Source organism: Aythya marila (assembly GCF_965140915.1).
Source record: "Aythya marila genome assembly, chromosome: 2".
NCBI classification, from domain to species: Eukaryota; Metazoa; Chordata; class Aves; order Anseriformes; family Anatidae; genus Aythya; species Aythya marila.
Window position 1 is genome coordinate 78,866,830 of NC_139043.1, and position 17,032 is coordinate 78,883,861.

General features: G+C 37.3%; 1 protein-coding gene across 1 annotated transcript in view; it reads right to left on the reverse strand.

The window, feature by feature from the left end:
• DROSHA (drosha ribonuclease III) overlaps nucleotides 1–17,032 on the reverse strand; it is a 70,798-nt gene that overhangs the window by 42,076 nt on the left and 11,690 nt on the right. The window contains exons 7-14 of the mRNA XM_082752322.1: nucleotides 15,758–15,838; nucleotides 13,652–13,738; nucleotides 13,460–13,546; nucleotides 10,880–10,951; nucleotides 9,286–9,367; nucleotides 8,080–8,154; nucleotides 4,461–4,630; nucleotides 429–553 (exon numbers count right to left, since the gene is read on the reverse strand). Coding sequence (XP_082608448.1) covers nucleotides 429–553; nucleotides 4,461–4,630; nucleotides 8,080–8,154; nucleotides 9,286–9,367; nucleotides 10,880–10,951; nucleotides 13,460–13,546; nucleotides 13,652–13,738; nucleotides 15,758–15,838 — 779 coding nt within the window. The remainder of the gene's footprint in view (nucleotides 1–428; nucleotides 554–4,460; nucleotides 4,631–8,079; nucleotides 8,155–9,285; nucleotides 9,368–10,879; nucleotides 10,952–13,459; nucleotides 13,547–13,651; nucleotides 13,739–15,757; nucleotides 15,839–17,032) is intronic.

A 17,032-nucleotide genomic window follows, 5' to 3' on the forward strand; every position in this document is an offset into this window, starting at 1 on the left:
TTACCTGGAATCTTCTTCCTGTCAGTACACTAAGAAGGTTCAAGCAGTGATTTGAGAAATTTACAAAAGGTAGGTTCACTCAGGCCTGCTAAACAAAATGGTCTAAACATGTCCTCTAGCTCACAAGTCCACATACTGCAGAGCCTGAGGAAGGATGTGTTTTCCTTCTTTCCCGTTAAAACTGTTCTCTGGAAAAAAATAACAACCCACAACTGTTCTTGCATGTGCATGCACGTTTACTTGAGAAGATCCTGAAATAATCTAGAAGAAATTACACCTCATTCTCTAATTTGCAAAAGCTAGTGTCCAATCCCATAAGCACTAAGCTTTGTATCGGACTTGGTAAGCACATAAACAAGCCCTGTTTAAGTCACAAATGACAACAGTAATGAGTTTCTGAATGGAAGATGGAAGGAAAAGCATCTTACTGAGGATCTCCAGCATAACTGAGTTGAGCAGGTCGTATCCCAAAGTGGACAATAATAGGGAAAGTAATTACATCAGGATTGAATTGTTCGCGGTCCAGTTGATCAATACGAACTGAGCTGGGTTTCTAGGAGAAAAACAAAATATACCTAATTGACAACAGTTCCATGAAAAATTTATTGCCTCTAGCCCACACTGTCCAAGAACCACGAAGCAGCAATATTCCAAGCTTATTAAAATGCACGTAAAACTAATCATTTATATTATAATCAATATTTGGCAATGGCAACGACTGAAACAAAGTTAATTAACTTAGCTCTCCCAGCGAAAAAAGGGAAGACTATTTTCATTTTGCAAGTTAGGAAATCTACAGTTTTATTATTTCTGAGAACCTAAAGCAGCTTTCTTCGGTTGAGCATCACGCTGGAAATAAAGTCAGGATTAGCATTCTGGCATTCAGGCTCCCCCAAGCCCGAGCACTTCTCTAAGGTCAGGTTACCTCTCTGATTTAGTCCTTATTTCCCAGTGTAAGTGCAGAAATTATTAGATCAAATCACACAGACTAAGTGATATAAAAAATTTAAAAAACATCATGCTACTCTTAGAAAAGGCTCCCAGGCTGATGCATATAATGAGGAATCCAGTTTTGTATATTAAGGAGACTTTTGTCCTTTTTACATTTCAAAACAGAAGGTTTTTTTTTTTTGGTTAAAAAGGACAGCATAAGAGAAGGTGACTTTCACTTCACCTTTAAAAATGCAGAAAATGAGTTATTACGCGTCACTGTAGATGACATGCTGCTTACAGAGCTCTTGATCACTCATCTAACATTAAAAAAAGAATTCGGCTGAAGTTGCAGCTTGTCTTCAAGTAAATATTTTCTCCATTACCTCCCAAGCTGCTTTGTTATGTGCCTGCTAACTCCCCACTTTGCAATCAGATGTATGAGGCCGATACCTTCTGCTTGTCTGAGGTTTCAGAAAAAGGGCATTACTTCTAGTTACCTGCACCTCAAAACTTCTAATTCAGCACTGTGAATTTCTCAAAGACAAGTTTCAGAGTTACAAAAACAGCTCCCATCATTCTCTTCACAAAACAATAAAAATTGTGTCAAGAACAAAGCTTTCACCCTTCAAACCACCTTTGAAGAACTGTTCACAGGAATCATTTTCTGCATGGATAAGCAAAGCCTATTCTAGAAATGAAGGCAAACCTCCTCAGGTGGCAAAACTTCCAATCTATTCTAAAAAAGATTACCTAAAACTTGGACTTTCAGATAGAGAAACATTTTCCAAGGGAAAAATACTTATCAGCTTCCCTTTAGGCATGATGGCAGAACATAGCTACATCTTCCCACTAAAAAAAAAGTTGCTCATGCTGGCAAGTTTAAAAGAGATGAAAAAGGGTTTCCTCACAGCACTTCCAATAAAAGAGGAATAGGACAGCAAAGTCTAATGAAAAACAGGAAGGATTTCTAGCACGTATAAATTAGATCTCTAATCCAGAGCTGAAATTCCTGAGGTTTTGTGAGTTTTGCAGAAAGATAAATTGAAAAACTTTTCTTTTTTTTTTTTTCTTTTTTTTTTTTTTTTTGAACTTGACACAAGTTACTTGCTGTCCCATTCTCCCCTTGCCCCCTTGACATTAGGAATGAGGAAATGAGGAATCTCCCCCCACCCTTTTTTCTTTAAGAAAGCAGCCTTGCTTCACAACAATTTCTCTGAGAATCTGGAAGGCAGAATATGGTTAACAGAATACATAACAAGAAGTATATTGAATAAACGGATTAAAAATCAATATATTGAGGCTACAGGCAATATTTTTCTATATGTTCCACATGCTAGACATGTGAAGATATATCCAGATATAGTACCGAAATATGTTAAGAATATATGGATTTGTACTGGCAGAAAAAGCAGCAGCATTTTAAAAGAGTGAAGTATTAAAAAGGATTAAAATCTGAACCTTTAAATCTCTTCCAATACAAATTTTTACTGAACTAATGAAGCACTATGAATAAATTACTTTTAAATAACGGTGAACTATTTATTGGTAGTTGTTAAATGGGACATATGCCAATCAATTCCCCCATCATACATATATACACCGCATTTTAAAAAAGAAAATACTTCGAAAGTCTGTTCACAAGAGAAATTATTTCTGAAGTGACACAGCAGAGGAAAGCAGCAAAATAAAATTTAGTGGTTTTACTCTGTCGTGTCAAATGCATAAAATTAAATTTAGAAGTTGTCTTTTACTAAAACAGTTTCACATTGTCTCTATTAGAACTGTTTCATCTTCTAACATTGTAAAATGCACAGAAAACACTTTCACACCATTTTTCACTTTCATTGTCAATAGAATATGCTGCAACGAACTGAAAAAAATCCACAAACTAAGAAAAAAATCTTTGCAATCTTGAGAGAAAAACATGTTCCAAGGGTGACATTATAACATGACAACGTTTCAAAGTACTGCAGATTTCTTTTATGCTTACATATTTTGATGTCCACACACATCTTTAAAAACATCTTGTAGAACACAAAGTTTGTCAATAAAAATCACGGGAAATCAAAGTTAACACTACCACTCAAACTGTGTTGCCTTGTGCATGAAGGCATTTAGTTTTTTGAGTGATGCACAAAAGGAGCATACAGACATACCCTCACGCTAAAGAAAAAAAGAGCAAGCTTTCAGCTAGCTGAAGTCAGCATATCATCAGCCAAACCACTGAAGATATGCCATTAAGATGTTGAAAACTTGCATACTACCAAGTACTTTGTATCACAGAAACCACAGGCAATGTTAAATTAAGCAATTAAGGCTAACAATTTATATTACAAGGTTCTACCTTCATTTTAACCACCTCCAGTAGGGCTTTCCATACTGAGAGTTCACGTGTTCTGTATTTCACACTCCCACAATGGTCTTATTTTCCTTTCAGTGTAGGAAGTTTTAGCCAGAAAAAAATACTCAGTGAAACGAAGGGGAAAATAATCTGATAAATTATTATTACCTTAAGGTAATTTACTAAATGTAATGCTGCCGTACTTAAAAATAGAGGCTTGATGTATGTATATCTAGAAGGGTGTCATGGCTTCAGTCTGGGAACAGGTTCTTCAGTCAGCACACAAAATTTCCCTTTAAGCATCATTCCAATTCATTTTTATCCTCTCATATGTTGTGCAATAAAAGTGGAAAATGAAGCTACAGAAAGGAAGGTCTTACAACATATAAAGTTGCATGTCAGTTTAAAATGTGAGGTCTAAAACATGCCTGTTATTGAGATACCATCATTGTGATGCTGGCCAATCCATGCAAACGGAAGTCCGCAGTTTTTAGTAGACATCATGTAATTCTTGTGTCCCGCATCCCTTAAGTACAAAATTTAGAAAAATAGACTAAATCTGCATATATACGGGATTTGAAAGAAGCTGAGAACTTATGCTTTAAATGCTAACTGTTCCAGAAATTAAGGCCATTTAGGTTTCAAGTTTGTCACTGGAAATTAATAGTTGTGTTCAATTAAATACACAAAATTTCTCCTTGTGAAAGCAGCATAAAAAATGATGGGGGGTGGAGAAAGCACAGAGGCAAAAACTTTTCAATACTCAGGGCAGCATCTATAGAGAGAGTATTAAACAGAGCTAGGGAATCAAAAGAGGAACATGAAAGAAAATAGCAAATAATTACTAATTCTCTGGTTCTGTGAAAACAGAACAAGATCATGCACCAAGACTGTTAGAGAAAATATGAAAGCAGAGGAGCAAGTTACTGTTCCCTATACTTAAAACATAGCTACTCCTTCTAATGTGCACATTGAAACGGCGCTTCTCTGGAAACCAGCCCACTGGTAGCACAGCATAGGGTACAAATCTCCCCAGGGTTGGAACAAGTTAGCGAACTGTTCCTATACCAATCTGCAGCTGTCACTGGTCAACTTTGCCCTTTACAATTCAGACTGCAGCAGACTCTTCAGAACAATAAATGCACATGTCATTGGCTTGTTAATGAATCAGAATTATTTATTCTACCATGCCAGGGCTGGTGACGATCATCCCTTTGCATTCTTCTGCATATTTCTGCCATTCCAGCTCTTCCCACTGAAGCATGTTAGCAATCTCTTCTTCAGGCACCAGAGCTTTATTGCACCGTAACAAGTAGAGGAGAATCTGATGCATTGATAGTACTTCTTTCCCTCCATCTTAAAAACATAAATAAAATGCATTTCAGTTATTCAGTCCTAAAGCATAAAGGAAAGAAAATATGCAGCACATAAAATATTCAGATGAGAAAAATAAAATGCAAAATGTTTAAGCAACTTGACAAATAAGAAGGCAAATGTTTTAGTGATGAATAGTACACATGCATAAACACTTCTTTGCTAAACTGGAAGCAATAATGTTAACAGTAGCAAGAATAACAGTTTCATCTCACTGAATGCTGAAGTTTCTAACTTGCCTGAAAAACTTCTAAATGAGGAGGCAGAACAAATCAGCTACATTGTCCATTGACGTCTTCCTTTTCACACTTATCATCCCTTTTACAACACAAGTTAAAAAGCCTTTAGGCATTTATGCAGGTTTTTTAATGAACACTCAAAATTTTACAGGATACTTCTGGATGAATGTAGTAAGTTATCCTTGTATATTGAATTTATCTATAGTGCTTATGTGCTGCACCTGCAGTAATGAAGGGTAAAGAGCCTCATGCTGTCTTCTGTCACTAAATGGATCGAGCGCATGTGAAAACTGCTAAATTCTTCTGAGACCCCTGGAAACATGCACAGCAAAGACCGCTTGCAAGGAATTAACACAGTATAATATACATCTGACCAGATCCAGGCAGTCAGATACAGATGTTAACAGCAAAAGATGAATGATAGTCCTGACAGACCACCACTCAGAAGACACTGTCTGTTCACACAATCCAATTCAACTTGGAAAGGACCCGCAAAGATCATTGGGTCCAACTCCTGGGTCCCAAAAAGATCACACAAAAAAATGAGACCACGTGTCTGAGAGCATTGTTTAAATGCTTCTTGAACTCCAGCAGGCTGGGTGCTGTGACCACTGCCCTGGGGGCCTGTCCCAGTGCCCAACCACCCTCTGGGTCCAGAATCTTTTCCTGATATCCAGCCTGAACCACCCTAATTCAAACTCAAAATTAAAACACTTTAGTCACGCGTCTTCCTTCTTACTCATATGAGCAGACATACTGAATTTGAAAGAAGGAGGTCACAGAGATTTGTACCAAAACCAGGGGTTAAACTCCAGTCATGAAGGCATCTTCAAGTTTTAACCCTTCAGAAATATAAACATTCATTTCCCTTCCCAAGGGATGCAAGATCATTACAGTCCTGCTACAGAGTACTTTATTACTATACACACAATAAGGAATAGAAAAAGTAAAGCTTTCAAGTGATACAGGAATAATGCCACAGCATAAGGAATGTGATTCCAGGCACACACGAAGAGCTTTGCAAAACCACAACGTACAGCAGCACTGTGCAAGACATCTTTCACAAGACACGCAGGGGAACAAGAACTCCTCCTACTCTAGCTAGGATTGCAGCACTTTTCCTTTAACAGGAAAGATGAAAAGGAATAATATAACTTGACCTGTTAGAATAATTGACCTCATTCAAGCTCTTAGAACCTAAAAACAGGTAAAACATACCCCAAACGCCAATGGAAACAGAAAATATTTCTGAAGAGCTACAGAGACATTTTTTAATGTAAAATTTTGCTTCACATTAAAGAGAGATTCAATTCATGTGACTTTTATCTTTGTTTCAGTGATTGCTGGACATGGGCTGCATCTTACAATATGAACTAGTTGACAGTGTGTAGCCTTACACACTGACGACTTTACAGGAAGAACAGGTTGCTAGAGACAGCTGTGCCAAACAGCAGTAGTTCAGAGACCTGACTTTTCTTGGGTCAAAACATGCAGTAGCTGGGAATTGAAAACAGTTTTCTATCATTTTAATCTTCAATATATTCTTCATCAAAAATCTATGACAAAATCCAATACAGCAGCTATTCTGCATGCTATACACCACTGGCACTCAGCACACCTGACATGATTATCTCAAAGCTCAGAGCTACCTCAAGGCCTGTCTCTAAGTATCCCACATAGAAAATCTGACATCCTAAACTTCACATTTTTAGACCATGTTAGAAAGATAAGAAAGAAAAGTAGGGGGAAATGGGAAGTCACCAATTCATTTCTATCTTTAAGGAGGCAGTTGATGGATGCATGGGGAGATCTGCTGCACCAATGTATCATTATCTTTGAATAGACACAAATAATGTACCACAAACACCTGAAGGAAAATGGATTCCCATTTTCTGAAAATTAAAAATCTCAAGGACATACATTAAATGTATACTTAATGAAAAATACATTTAGCATAAAGATTCTAGAAGGTAACTATATATGTAGAAGCATCAGGAAAAATACATTTTTTTGAAGAGTTAGAGGCCTGGGAACCTTGCAAAGAAGTCACACAGGAATACATGTTAGAGAGACTTATCTCTCCCTGTCAATAAACAATCCAACAGTGCAGAAAGAGCTGACTTCAAAACTAAAACAAATCAGAGTATAAAAACCCCAAAGTAACTGGAAAACACCCTTGAGCTACACAATCCAGGCAGGTCAAACTTGTTCTCATTTTGTGATGAGGTCAAGTTAATCAGCCACATGTGGCTTGATGGCTTATTTTGTAAATTGCTTCAGCAGAACCAAATCAATGTTTGCTAGCAAGCCTCAGAGCTCTGCTTCTGATTGAATAGTGTTGTGTATCCAGGAAGGAACAACAATTAGAAACATAGTAATCTAGCCATCAGTACTCTCCACAGTAGCAAGCCAAACCTCATTTAGCTGCAGCTCTAATTAATATCACAACGAAGTTCCAAAGCCCAAAGCAGAGAGCACCTCCAGGCCACAGCCCTCTTGACGTAGGCTGTGCCACATCTCATCTGCACCCTCAGTTTAGCAGCTGAGCACATCCTCCTTTCCACACAACCCTCCTGGAACAGGCACTGACAGAATCTCAGCAGGACGCATTTTCAGCGGAGCCATGACATTTATGTCAACTGAAAGTCTGTCCTACTATCTTCGGATGTGTTAAATGCTTGTAAAAGCTGTTCACTCAAACTGAGCACAACTCTCCACATGAGCTTGTCCTTGGCTGGCAGGCTGGGGTTGAATTGCACTGGAATGGTGTTTTTCTGCCTTTCAGTACTTGCTGCAAGGTCTCAGCTTACATTAAGGTAAGAGAAAGAAAGACACAGAGAAACCTATGCTCAGGAGTGCCAAGCTTGCTGATCCTCAAAATTGCACACCAATAATTTCCATGTAATTGCATGACATGCATCCTGAGGAGCAGAAGGGACATGAAATTCAGTTTCATATGTGAGAATAAATAATAGCACTACCCAAATCCCACAGCTCCATCACAGGACAAGTCAAGAAGGACCCAGCACTGCCTACAGTCACCACATGGCAGACAAAAGCTGGATGCAAGACCTGGCCTGTCTATCACAATACTGGTGCTGAGTAAACCATGCACAGCATCAGTGAGTATGAAAGACTTCAGATGGAAGCACCAGATCAACGTGCAATGCATTTAAGATCTTACTCCATTACCTGGAAGGAACCTCACAAATCGCGGCATGAAATGAAATCTGGGGCAGGAAATAGCATCATCTTCAAGTGAAGGTCCTTAAAGATGAAAAAAACACATAGAAAATTAATGAGCAGCAACATATTTACAAAAGAAAATAAAAAGGAATGCTTGCCTCAGATGAAATCAATGAACAATTATTACATTTGATAGGGCTTAAGTTTGACAGAAAAGTATCAAAATGCTCAGAGGAACAAAGTATCAACTTCTGATAAATTCATCCTAGTGGACAAAATCAAATGAAATTGAAATATCTTAAAAAAAATAATCAAAAACACATACCACTCTATTTCAAACAGTGATACAGGGGAAAAAAAAATGTTTTATATAGCTAATCTACTTCAGTCTTATAGACTGAAACACTAGTTTTTGATTAGCAATTTTTGTTTGTTTTTTTTTTCCTTGTTACAACAAATATAACACAGAAATTTCCATTATGCTGTTTTGTGTTTTTCCTTTCCTATTTCATTATCCAAAGCTTTACATGAAAACAAGAACAGTAAGTATCTGGCATTAAAACAAAAAAAATAAAATCAAAACCAGGGATATGAAACATTACTATTTGAATATATTTAGCCAAAGAAGGCTACACAGAATATAGTTAAACAAAGGAGTGTACAAGTGTCATACAAGTGCAGAGTGCATCTCTGTAGACAAAGAGAAGACAACAAAACACACCTACAGATTCTGAAATGAAGTTCCTTTGAAATTGTCTTGGTTTTCTTTTAGACCAAGGGAGGGATTATTCCTGAAATTCTCCTTTGTCAGTCTTCATAGGAACACATTTTCATCTTTTCAAGTTCAAAACAATCAGCTATAATAACTTACCCTTCTGTGGCTGTCTGTATGACACTGCTTTGTAAGATGACTGCAGAGAAATACTGCACGAGTAATTATTTGGTAGCTTATAAAAATAGAGGATAGTTTACCTGATACCTTTGGTGTGACTTTTGCATTTTTTATATAACCCACAATAATGAATCTTAATAAGTTTCAACTTCTCAAAGAAGAAAGCAGAAGTTTGTTACTCTCAATTAGTACAGCATTTGACTATTATTGAGACCACTCCCCACTTTTTTCTTTCTTTAAAAAAGAATATGGCAAAACAGACCTATTTACTGAAGCTGCCACTAATTATTTTTGTATTTTTTCCAGTAAGTATAAGTTACCTTTAAGATTCCAGTCATAGAGCTCCAAAATATCTTTGAATAGATACGAAGAGAACAGCTCAAGACCTTTCACACAAAAATTCTAGGGGAAAAAAAAACAAAAACATAAACAAACACAAAACAAGCTTATAATTACATAGTACTGTAATATAGATAATGCCACTAACAGATAGAGACTTCATATTTGTCAACTTCTAGACATTGTCCTTTGGAAAGTATTAATGCATCTCTGATCATTTACTGTAACACAGTGGTCTCTTCAGGAAAAAAAAAAACTGTCAAGAAAGCATTGTAATTTTTTGTGCAATGTCCAAATCCACTCTATAGGCAGAAGTTATGAATCTCATAATTCACCTTGCACCAAAACCCTTTCACTTGAGTAGGCTAAGCAGATAATATTTCTGAGAAGGATCTTTCATAATTCCCTCTTTCCTACAAGTTCATATTAAAAGCTTACAAATCACCATCTGTGGTATCATGATCACTTCTTCCATAGCAACAAATCAGTACAATGCAAATAGAGATTATGACCTTAACACCCAGCAGGAAAGGGGAAAAAAGTTCTTGCTCATCAAGCAGGAAAGCAGCTCCTCCAAAAGCAAAGAGCTTTCAGTCAGAAGTGAAAGAACCATTGCTTTCAAAAGCCTTTCTAAATAAATTCGGGACAGGATAATGTAAGTTGTACATACATAAAGACGGCTATAAATTACAAAGCCAACAACACAATCTTTCACAGGGCTGAATTAGGTAAAGATTGTTTAAAAGTACTGCACTTTAGCCACAGGCAACTGACCAGGAGTCCACAAAAACATAAAATTCCCTAACTTGCTCTGTGGCCATTAATTGTTTTAGAAAAAGATTGAGACAACACAGCAAGTTTAGTAACAAAAAGGGAACTGCACTGATCACGTTAATCTTACTGAGGAATCTCAGGGCTCTTGCATATATTTAGTTGCTGTTGAGCAAGAAAAATAGATAACTAGAAAGAAAGATGTAATTATGACTACAATACTGACCCTATCTTTGTAGATAACATGCAGGGGTACTTCTGTGCTGCAGTGGAATAGCAGGTGTAGGTAATTTACTTCGCAAACTGGCTACACCAGTGATTAATTTGTCATAAACAGATTATGAACTGAATATGCTTTGTTTGTATCCACAGGAAATTTGTTTTGGCAACAGCTTATATTAAGTATTGATAAGTGATCTTCAGAGCTTCAAATTCAAAATTAAGTTTCAGCCCTGGCATTGGTTTATGTGGTCCTGGCAAGCCAGCACCTCCACATGCCTTTCATCAACTGTAAAAGAAGGATAATGGCGATGTCAGCTCACAGATAAGAGTATCTGACACATAACTTAAAATGAAAAGATGCTACGGGTATAAGCACTTCTTACTATTTGATTTTAATGTATGATAGCCTACGTAGATGGATTTATGCTAGTACCTTTAAGTGCAAATTCCTTTTCAGCCATTCACTCTGAACACAGCCTGTCTCGTACCATCTCTTCACAAGATGGGATTCTGAAGAGTTTAATCCATTAAGCATATCAACTCTTAACCCACTCTGACTTTTTAACTAATTATCCTTCTTACCTCAGGCATCATCTCCTCAATGAAATGAATGGTATAGTCAATGTTAAATCTGATTACTTTACATAGAGGAATCTGGAAGGAAAAGAGATTCGGTATGAAGAACTATACAGTGTCAAATGTACAGTTAATACAATTTTGAATGCAAAGGTATTACTGTCTGCTGAAAACGGCACTTACTTGAACAGCTGCTTAGTGAGATCATGCAAAGACAGGAACTCAAGCGCATGCAAGAGAAGCAACAATTCTAACCTCCACCTCTGATAACACAGGGCTGACAGGAGGGATGGTAATATAAGATTAAATAATGCCATCTACTGGAGATGAAGTTTTGTTTAGGAGAAAAAGCAAAGTTCAGTAAACCCACATCTGCTCTCCCTTGTATATCTGGAAGGGAATTTATTGTTGAGGATACATGTCAGATCAATACGCTAACCTGAAGACAAGGTGTTTTTTTTTTTTTTTTTTTTACACTGCCAATTCTTTCAGCTATACCTTCCATAAAAAATGTTGTTGTGGTGAAAACACAATGTAGGAATTTTCAGAATAAATGTAGAGGATTATATAAATCTCATCCAATAAAAATTTCTAGAAGTTAACTCTTCAGAGGTTGCACTGAAATCAGTGGGCTTTGAGGCACAGTATTTTGCTTGTATCTTCTTGCAGCCCACTGCTAAAAAATTGACTGTTTGTTTACATGTCTGCTGATGGCATGATAAATAAGGAGCTACACCAAACAACCAAATACAAAAACTGATTTTCTAGGAAATGACACAAGTCTTTCAGTATTAAATGTTGTGAATACAAAAATAAAAAACTTCTAAGGTAAGATGTCCCATTTAAAATGTGAGAGGAAAACCTGTCACACTTAAATTGGTGATTCTTTTTAAAAAAGTACAGTGTGTTTTCTTATTTTCTAGCATTCGAGTTGAACCAGGACTAGATATGTTCAGAGACTCAATAAACTGGATTACTTTTCCTGATAACAAGAAAAACAGCTTTGGAGAGGTAACGATTACCAAAATCTCCATAAATTAAGAGTTCCACATACAAAAACAAATGCATAATAAAGGAGTATTTGGCTGGTACTATAAAATTTCTGTGGCAGCTGTTTAAAGAATTTGTAATTTCTCTGTACAAACCATTTTCCCTAGTATCTGAGCAGCTGAATTGTTACTGAACAACTGTAATAACAGAAGTAAGACTTTCAACAGTTTGCAAGCTAAGACTTCATATCATACAAATCTGGTTCAAAGATGTTGGTGCTTAAGCCTGTATTTCTGCTACCCTTTGTCACATTCCTATTATCAAATACATTCCAAAATGTCTGTCTCAAACAGCAGTTATGATGTTATCCCAGATCATCTCAGGATAGCAAGGCACTCTATTTCCAGACAGCTTTATGCCTGTTGGCAATACGAACAAGCAGTGTTGCTTTGTATTCAAGTCTGTAAAAAAGAAATAATTTGCTGCTAATCATTTCCCCTAGTTAGGTTGAGAAATTCCAATTTGATTTTGGCCTAAATGCACCTACTCTACAGTAATGTTCATTGTCTGCACTAACTGCTCATGTCAAACAAGAAGAATTTTCCTTGTTCTCCACATAAAACAAGTATTTCCGTAACACTCTGCTTTCTGGTCATACAGCAGACATTAAAATGATAAAGGTGGTCTCTTTATCCTTTAAATAGGAGAAAAAAACAAAACTGTTCCTTTTTTGCTCATTTGTAAAGTGAAACTGTAAAGCCCTGGGATAAAACTGCCTTGAACCTCAAGGCTGAGTTAATGCTGGAGGGCAGGAGTGCTTCGCAGTGCCACCCCACCAGCTAAGTGAGCACCACTCACTCACTGGCTTGTCAACAAGAGCCTCTTCCCCTGCTTACCAGAACTTAAGTGCTGTCATACACATTATGGAAACAAACCATCAGCTAAAAATGCTTTCCTCCCCTCAGTGTCTCTCAGTCCCAGGTATTAGATTCCAGTCTTGCACCAATGAGCATTTTAATACTGGGTTTTGGGACTTGTGGCAAAGCAAGTAACAGGTATAAAAACAAGGAAACAATGCCCCAGAGCAACTGAAAAGTTCTTAAAATATAAAGATATCAAAATCTGAGGTACAGATATTTTAAGTATTTGCATATTTTTAATTCTGATATTGCTAACTCATCTTATATTGCAAAAGCAGGGTCATCTGGCAGCAATAATTTTTGTTATATTTGCTTTCAGAAAATGAAATCTATTTTTTTCTTTTTCTTTTTTTAAATTCAACTTAATAAAACCTCATCCAGTTGAAATCCAATTAACAGTTTTAACAAGTTATTCCATGGTTTATTTCACTTTCAAACTGTGAAACATAAAGAACATTACTTTGATGCACATCACAGTCTCAGTCACAGTTTGAAGGCACTGCCTACCACAAGTACTCAAGACAAAATCTGAGACTCATTAGCACAAATGTCTTCCTCCAGTTCCAAATGCTGGCAAGATACTTGTAACATGCACATGCGAGAGAAGCTCGACTTTGGGGCAGAAACAGCTTGCCTTCCAGACAAATCCCAGGTATGCAGTAATGAACATACTTACATTTGTTAGTGGGGCATGTGAAAACATGGAGAACCCTTCAAAGATATATTCATGGTCATCATACTCAATAACAGTAGGTCTGTCTGTCTAAAAAAGCAAACAAAACCACCATGGAGTAAACAAGAAGCAGTACTACTTCCCCCACTGAAAGCAAAATTAGAACTAGTTAGAATTATTTATAAAGATACTTACTAAGAAGTTTGTGGGAGGCGACACTGTAATTCGGTAGTGGTATAGCCTTCCGGCATTGTTGGTCATGGGGCGACATGGTTTAATAGGCTTAAAGAAAGAGATAAGTAGAATTATGTGTAAAGTTAAGGCAAATTTAGATTAAAAGAGAGAATAAAGCATTTCTAATAGCCATGAAATATGCACTAGGAAAAATTAAATAAAGCAGGTAGTCATAATTAGCTCTTACAGGAAGAAAGTGGGCCTTATCTGTAGCCGCTTCTGGAACTATTTCTAAAGCTATTCAAAGAAAAAAAAAAAAAAAAGTGAAAAATGCTGCTGTAGTTTATTCATTTTCCATTTGACTCCCTATCTTTCCTATGCACAGCAGTTAGCTGTCTACATACCAGACTGATCTCCTTTATTTTTGGGGGGTATTAATTTGTTTCAGGGAACTGATTAACTGATTTTAGAACTCCATAAAAAATAAAATTGGACATTGCCTAAGAAGATCTCAGAATGTTATCAAGAGAGACAAATATCCATTCATCTGCTGGGGGCAAGTCTGAAGTTCCAAAGAGAAGGGACTGGACCATTACCGCAGAGCAAGGCACAGGCAGCCCTGCTCTCGCAGGTCATGATGCTCTCTGTTGATAACAGTAGACCAGCAGGCAGCCTCTCCCTGCATGCCGATGCAAGGCCAAACCATGGTGATTTGCAATTTGCTCCAGCTTGTTCTGAAGCAGTCCTGTTGAAAGACCTAAAAATCCTCAGCAGTCAGACAAAAACAGAGTTCCTCCTGCATACAATATGCTGCAGTTCAGAGGCTTCCACCAACCTGTTCAGGTGTCTGTCTGCAGGAAAAACCCCTGTGGCAAGTGGAGTACTCCACAGAACATTACAAAAGTTGGCGAGGCAGCTGCACCACTGCACAGCTCTGTGCAGCCTGCAGAATCCATCCAAGAAATAGGGTAATTATTTTGTTCAGCTGCAAATTAAGTTTCTCGTTGCTATGACAAGGCAGGTAAGAACCAGCTAGTTTAAAAGCTAAGTGTGATTATCTGCAGGACACTAAAAATTCATACACCCAAAATTTTCTGAAGGCTCGAATTCCAAGCTGGCCTTGCTCCAGTGAGTAGCTGTCTTTGTGCAGCAGGTTTTATTCATCAGTTTTCTCCCACTAACATTTTCTCTCCCCTTCTCTGCAAGAAAAATACTTCAGACAAAGTGGAAAAGAATTGATCCTGGAGTGATTTACAGACAGCTTCAGACCAAAGCCATTTTTCTGAAATGGAATAATTTATGCTTTGCAACATTCACAAATCCTCAACCGCAGAGAAATAAAAGGATGTTTCAGTTAATGTGTGTAAAAAGGTATAGTGAAAAATTATATTCTTAAAGAGAAGTTACAAAGGTAAATTGTAAAACTACATTTTAACATTCCTAAACATTTAGAACAAAGCTTTTTAAAACATAAAACTTTAGGTAGTCCAAGCACTACTATTTCCACAAATACTGATCACAAAGCATGCTCTGTACAAACGAACATCTCTACAGAAAATAACCAAACAGCATTTTGAGAACATTTTTCAAAATAAAAGCAACTACCATAATAACTGTTCCAGGAAGCTGATGGACTCTTCCAGGTACTCATTAAGAACTTAGCAAACTGTTTGACAGTGTGAGGTGCAGGCATGCTGTAAGTGCTGAGACAACACCTCCTCTTGGACAGCTTGCTGCTCCCCGAGCAGTACATTTAGTGACTTATTTACTTTTCCTTTTAAAGTAATCCCTTCACAAGAAAAGGACCCTCATAACATACTCATCCACTTGAAGACAGGAGACATTTGACTACTTTTTTTTTTTAAGGCAATTGTGTTTCAGAAACTTATAAAACCTACAACCAAACATAAACAGACAAAAGTTTTCCATAGCTCTCTAGTGGATTTCATTACTGGTACCGCATTTTAAATGTGAGGTTACATGAATAAAGGATTTAATGTCATACAGGAGTTTTTACTAAGCCTGTAAGCCATGAAAAAAAAAGCAAGCAAGACAGATCAACCCAGGTACAAGCCCACTACAGCAAGTTTGTATTCAAAATTGCAATTTTTGCAAACAACTATTTACCTCTTCACCAGGATAAATGCCATGCCTTATCCCTGTTCTTCGGGCTTTAGCACTACATTTGCACAGTGGTCCATCATTCATCTGTCAAAAACAAAACAAAATTCTTCTTTTATTGAAAAATCAAAAGTGATTGTGACTGGACAATCACGTTGGTTTCAATGCCAGAAGCACAAATGCTTCTAAAAACACGTAATTCTTAGATTAAGTGGATGTTCTTAAGCCAGTAAAAATTAAAACAGTATAGACTAACATAAGAAAACGGCAAAACAGCATTAGAACTTCATCACTGATTCAGAAGCACAAAATGGATAAATGGTGTCAGCAGAACTGTGCCTTCCCGCTATCATATGCCTCTTTCCCACTTTATATACACACAAGCAGCATGTCATCCACCTACAACAAATTTCAGGCCCTAAACACGCACATGCAATTATTTACGTGCCCAAACCTCCACATTTGAACAGTTCCACCCAGTTCATGAGTGACAACTTGTCCCTGATTAACCCATCTGCAGCACGGCACTGCTAACACCATAGAGCACAGAGAGCAGACAATTTGAAAGTTTTACTTAATACCTTCAAGTAATGGAAAAAAATCAAATGCATCCTGTGAACAGATCAGTAAAGATAAGGAATGGGGAAAAAGATACTTACACCAATTTTACATGTAGGGACATCAAGTAGCTGTATTTAAAAGGGCCACAGCACACTCTAAAGCTAGTCTCTTTTCAACTCTACAGCCACATTTGATGCAGGCTATCAATTGCATCAACATCCTAAAGCTTCCTGCTCTTAACATTGTGTCCATTGCTGAAATCCAATCAGAACCAAACCAGAGACAGAGTGACACGATGGGTTCTCTTCACTTTTTTTTAATCCCACACTGAGACCCCGAGGAAAGCACAGATTTAATGAAACTGGTTGATGTCTATAGGTAGAAATATACTTCCTCACTGCTTTATAAGGTTACAGAGCAGACAAGTTAAATAACGCAGTCAGTATCCAACCGCTCAGCACTCCCCCAGAAATAAGACCTACTTGAGGCTATTGAAATAATCACCACTTACTTGAAAAAGAAAATCTTGTCCCTAGTCCTTTAAAGCTGTTCAGCAGTCATACTGCCTCTGCTACTTTAAACGGACAGACCAAGACTGACAGAGATGTGAAGTACCTGTAAGGCCCAGGACTTGAGAAGCAAGACAGATACGTATCTACCCCCTTCCTCAACAACACAACTAACAGAAGGAAATGCAGAAAGAGCCATCACAAGGTGTAA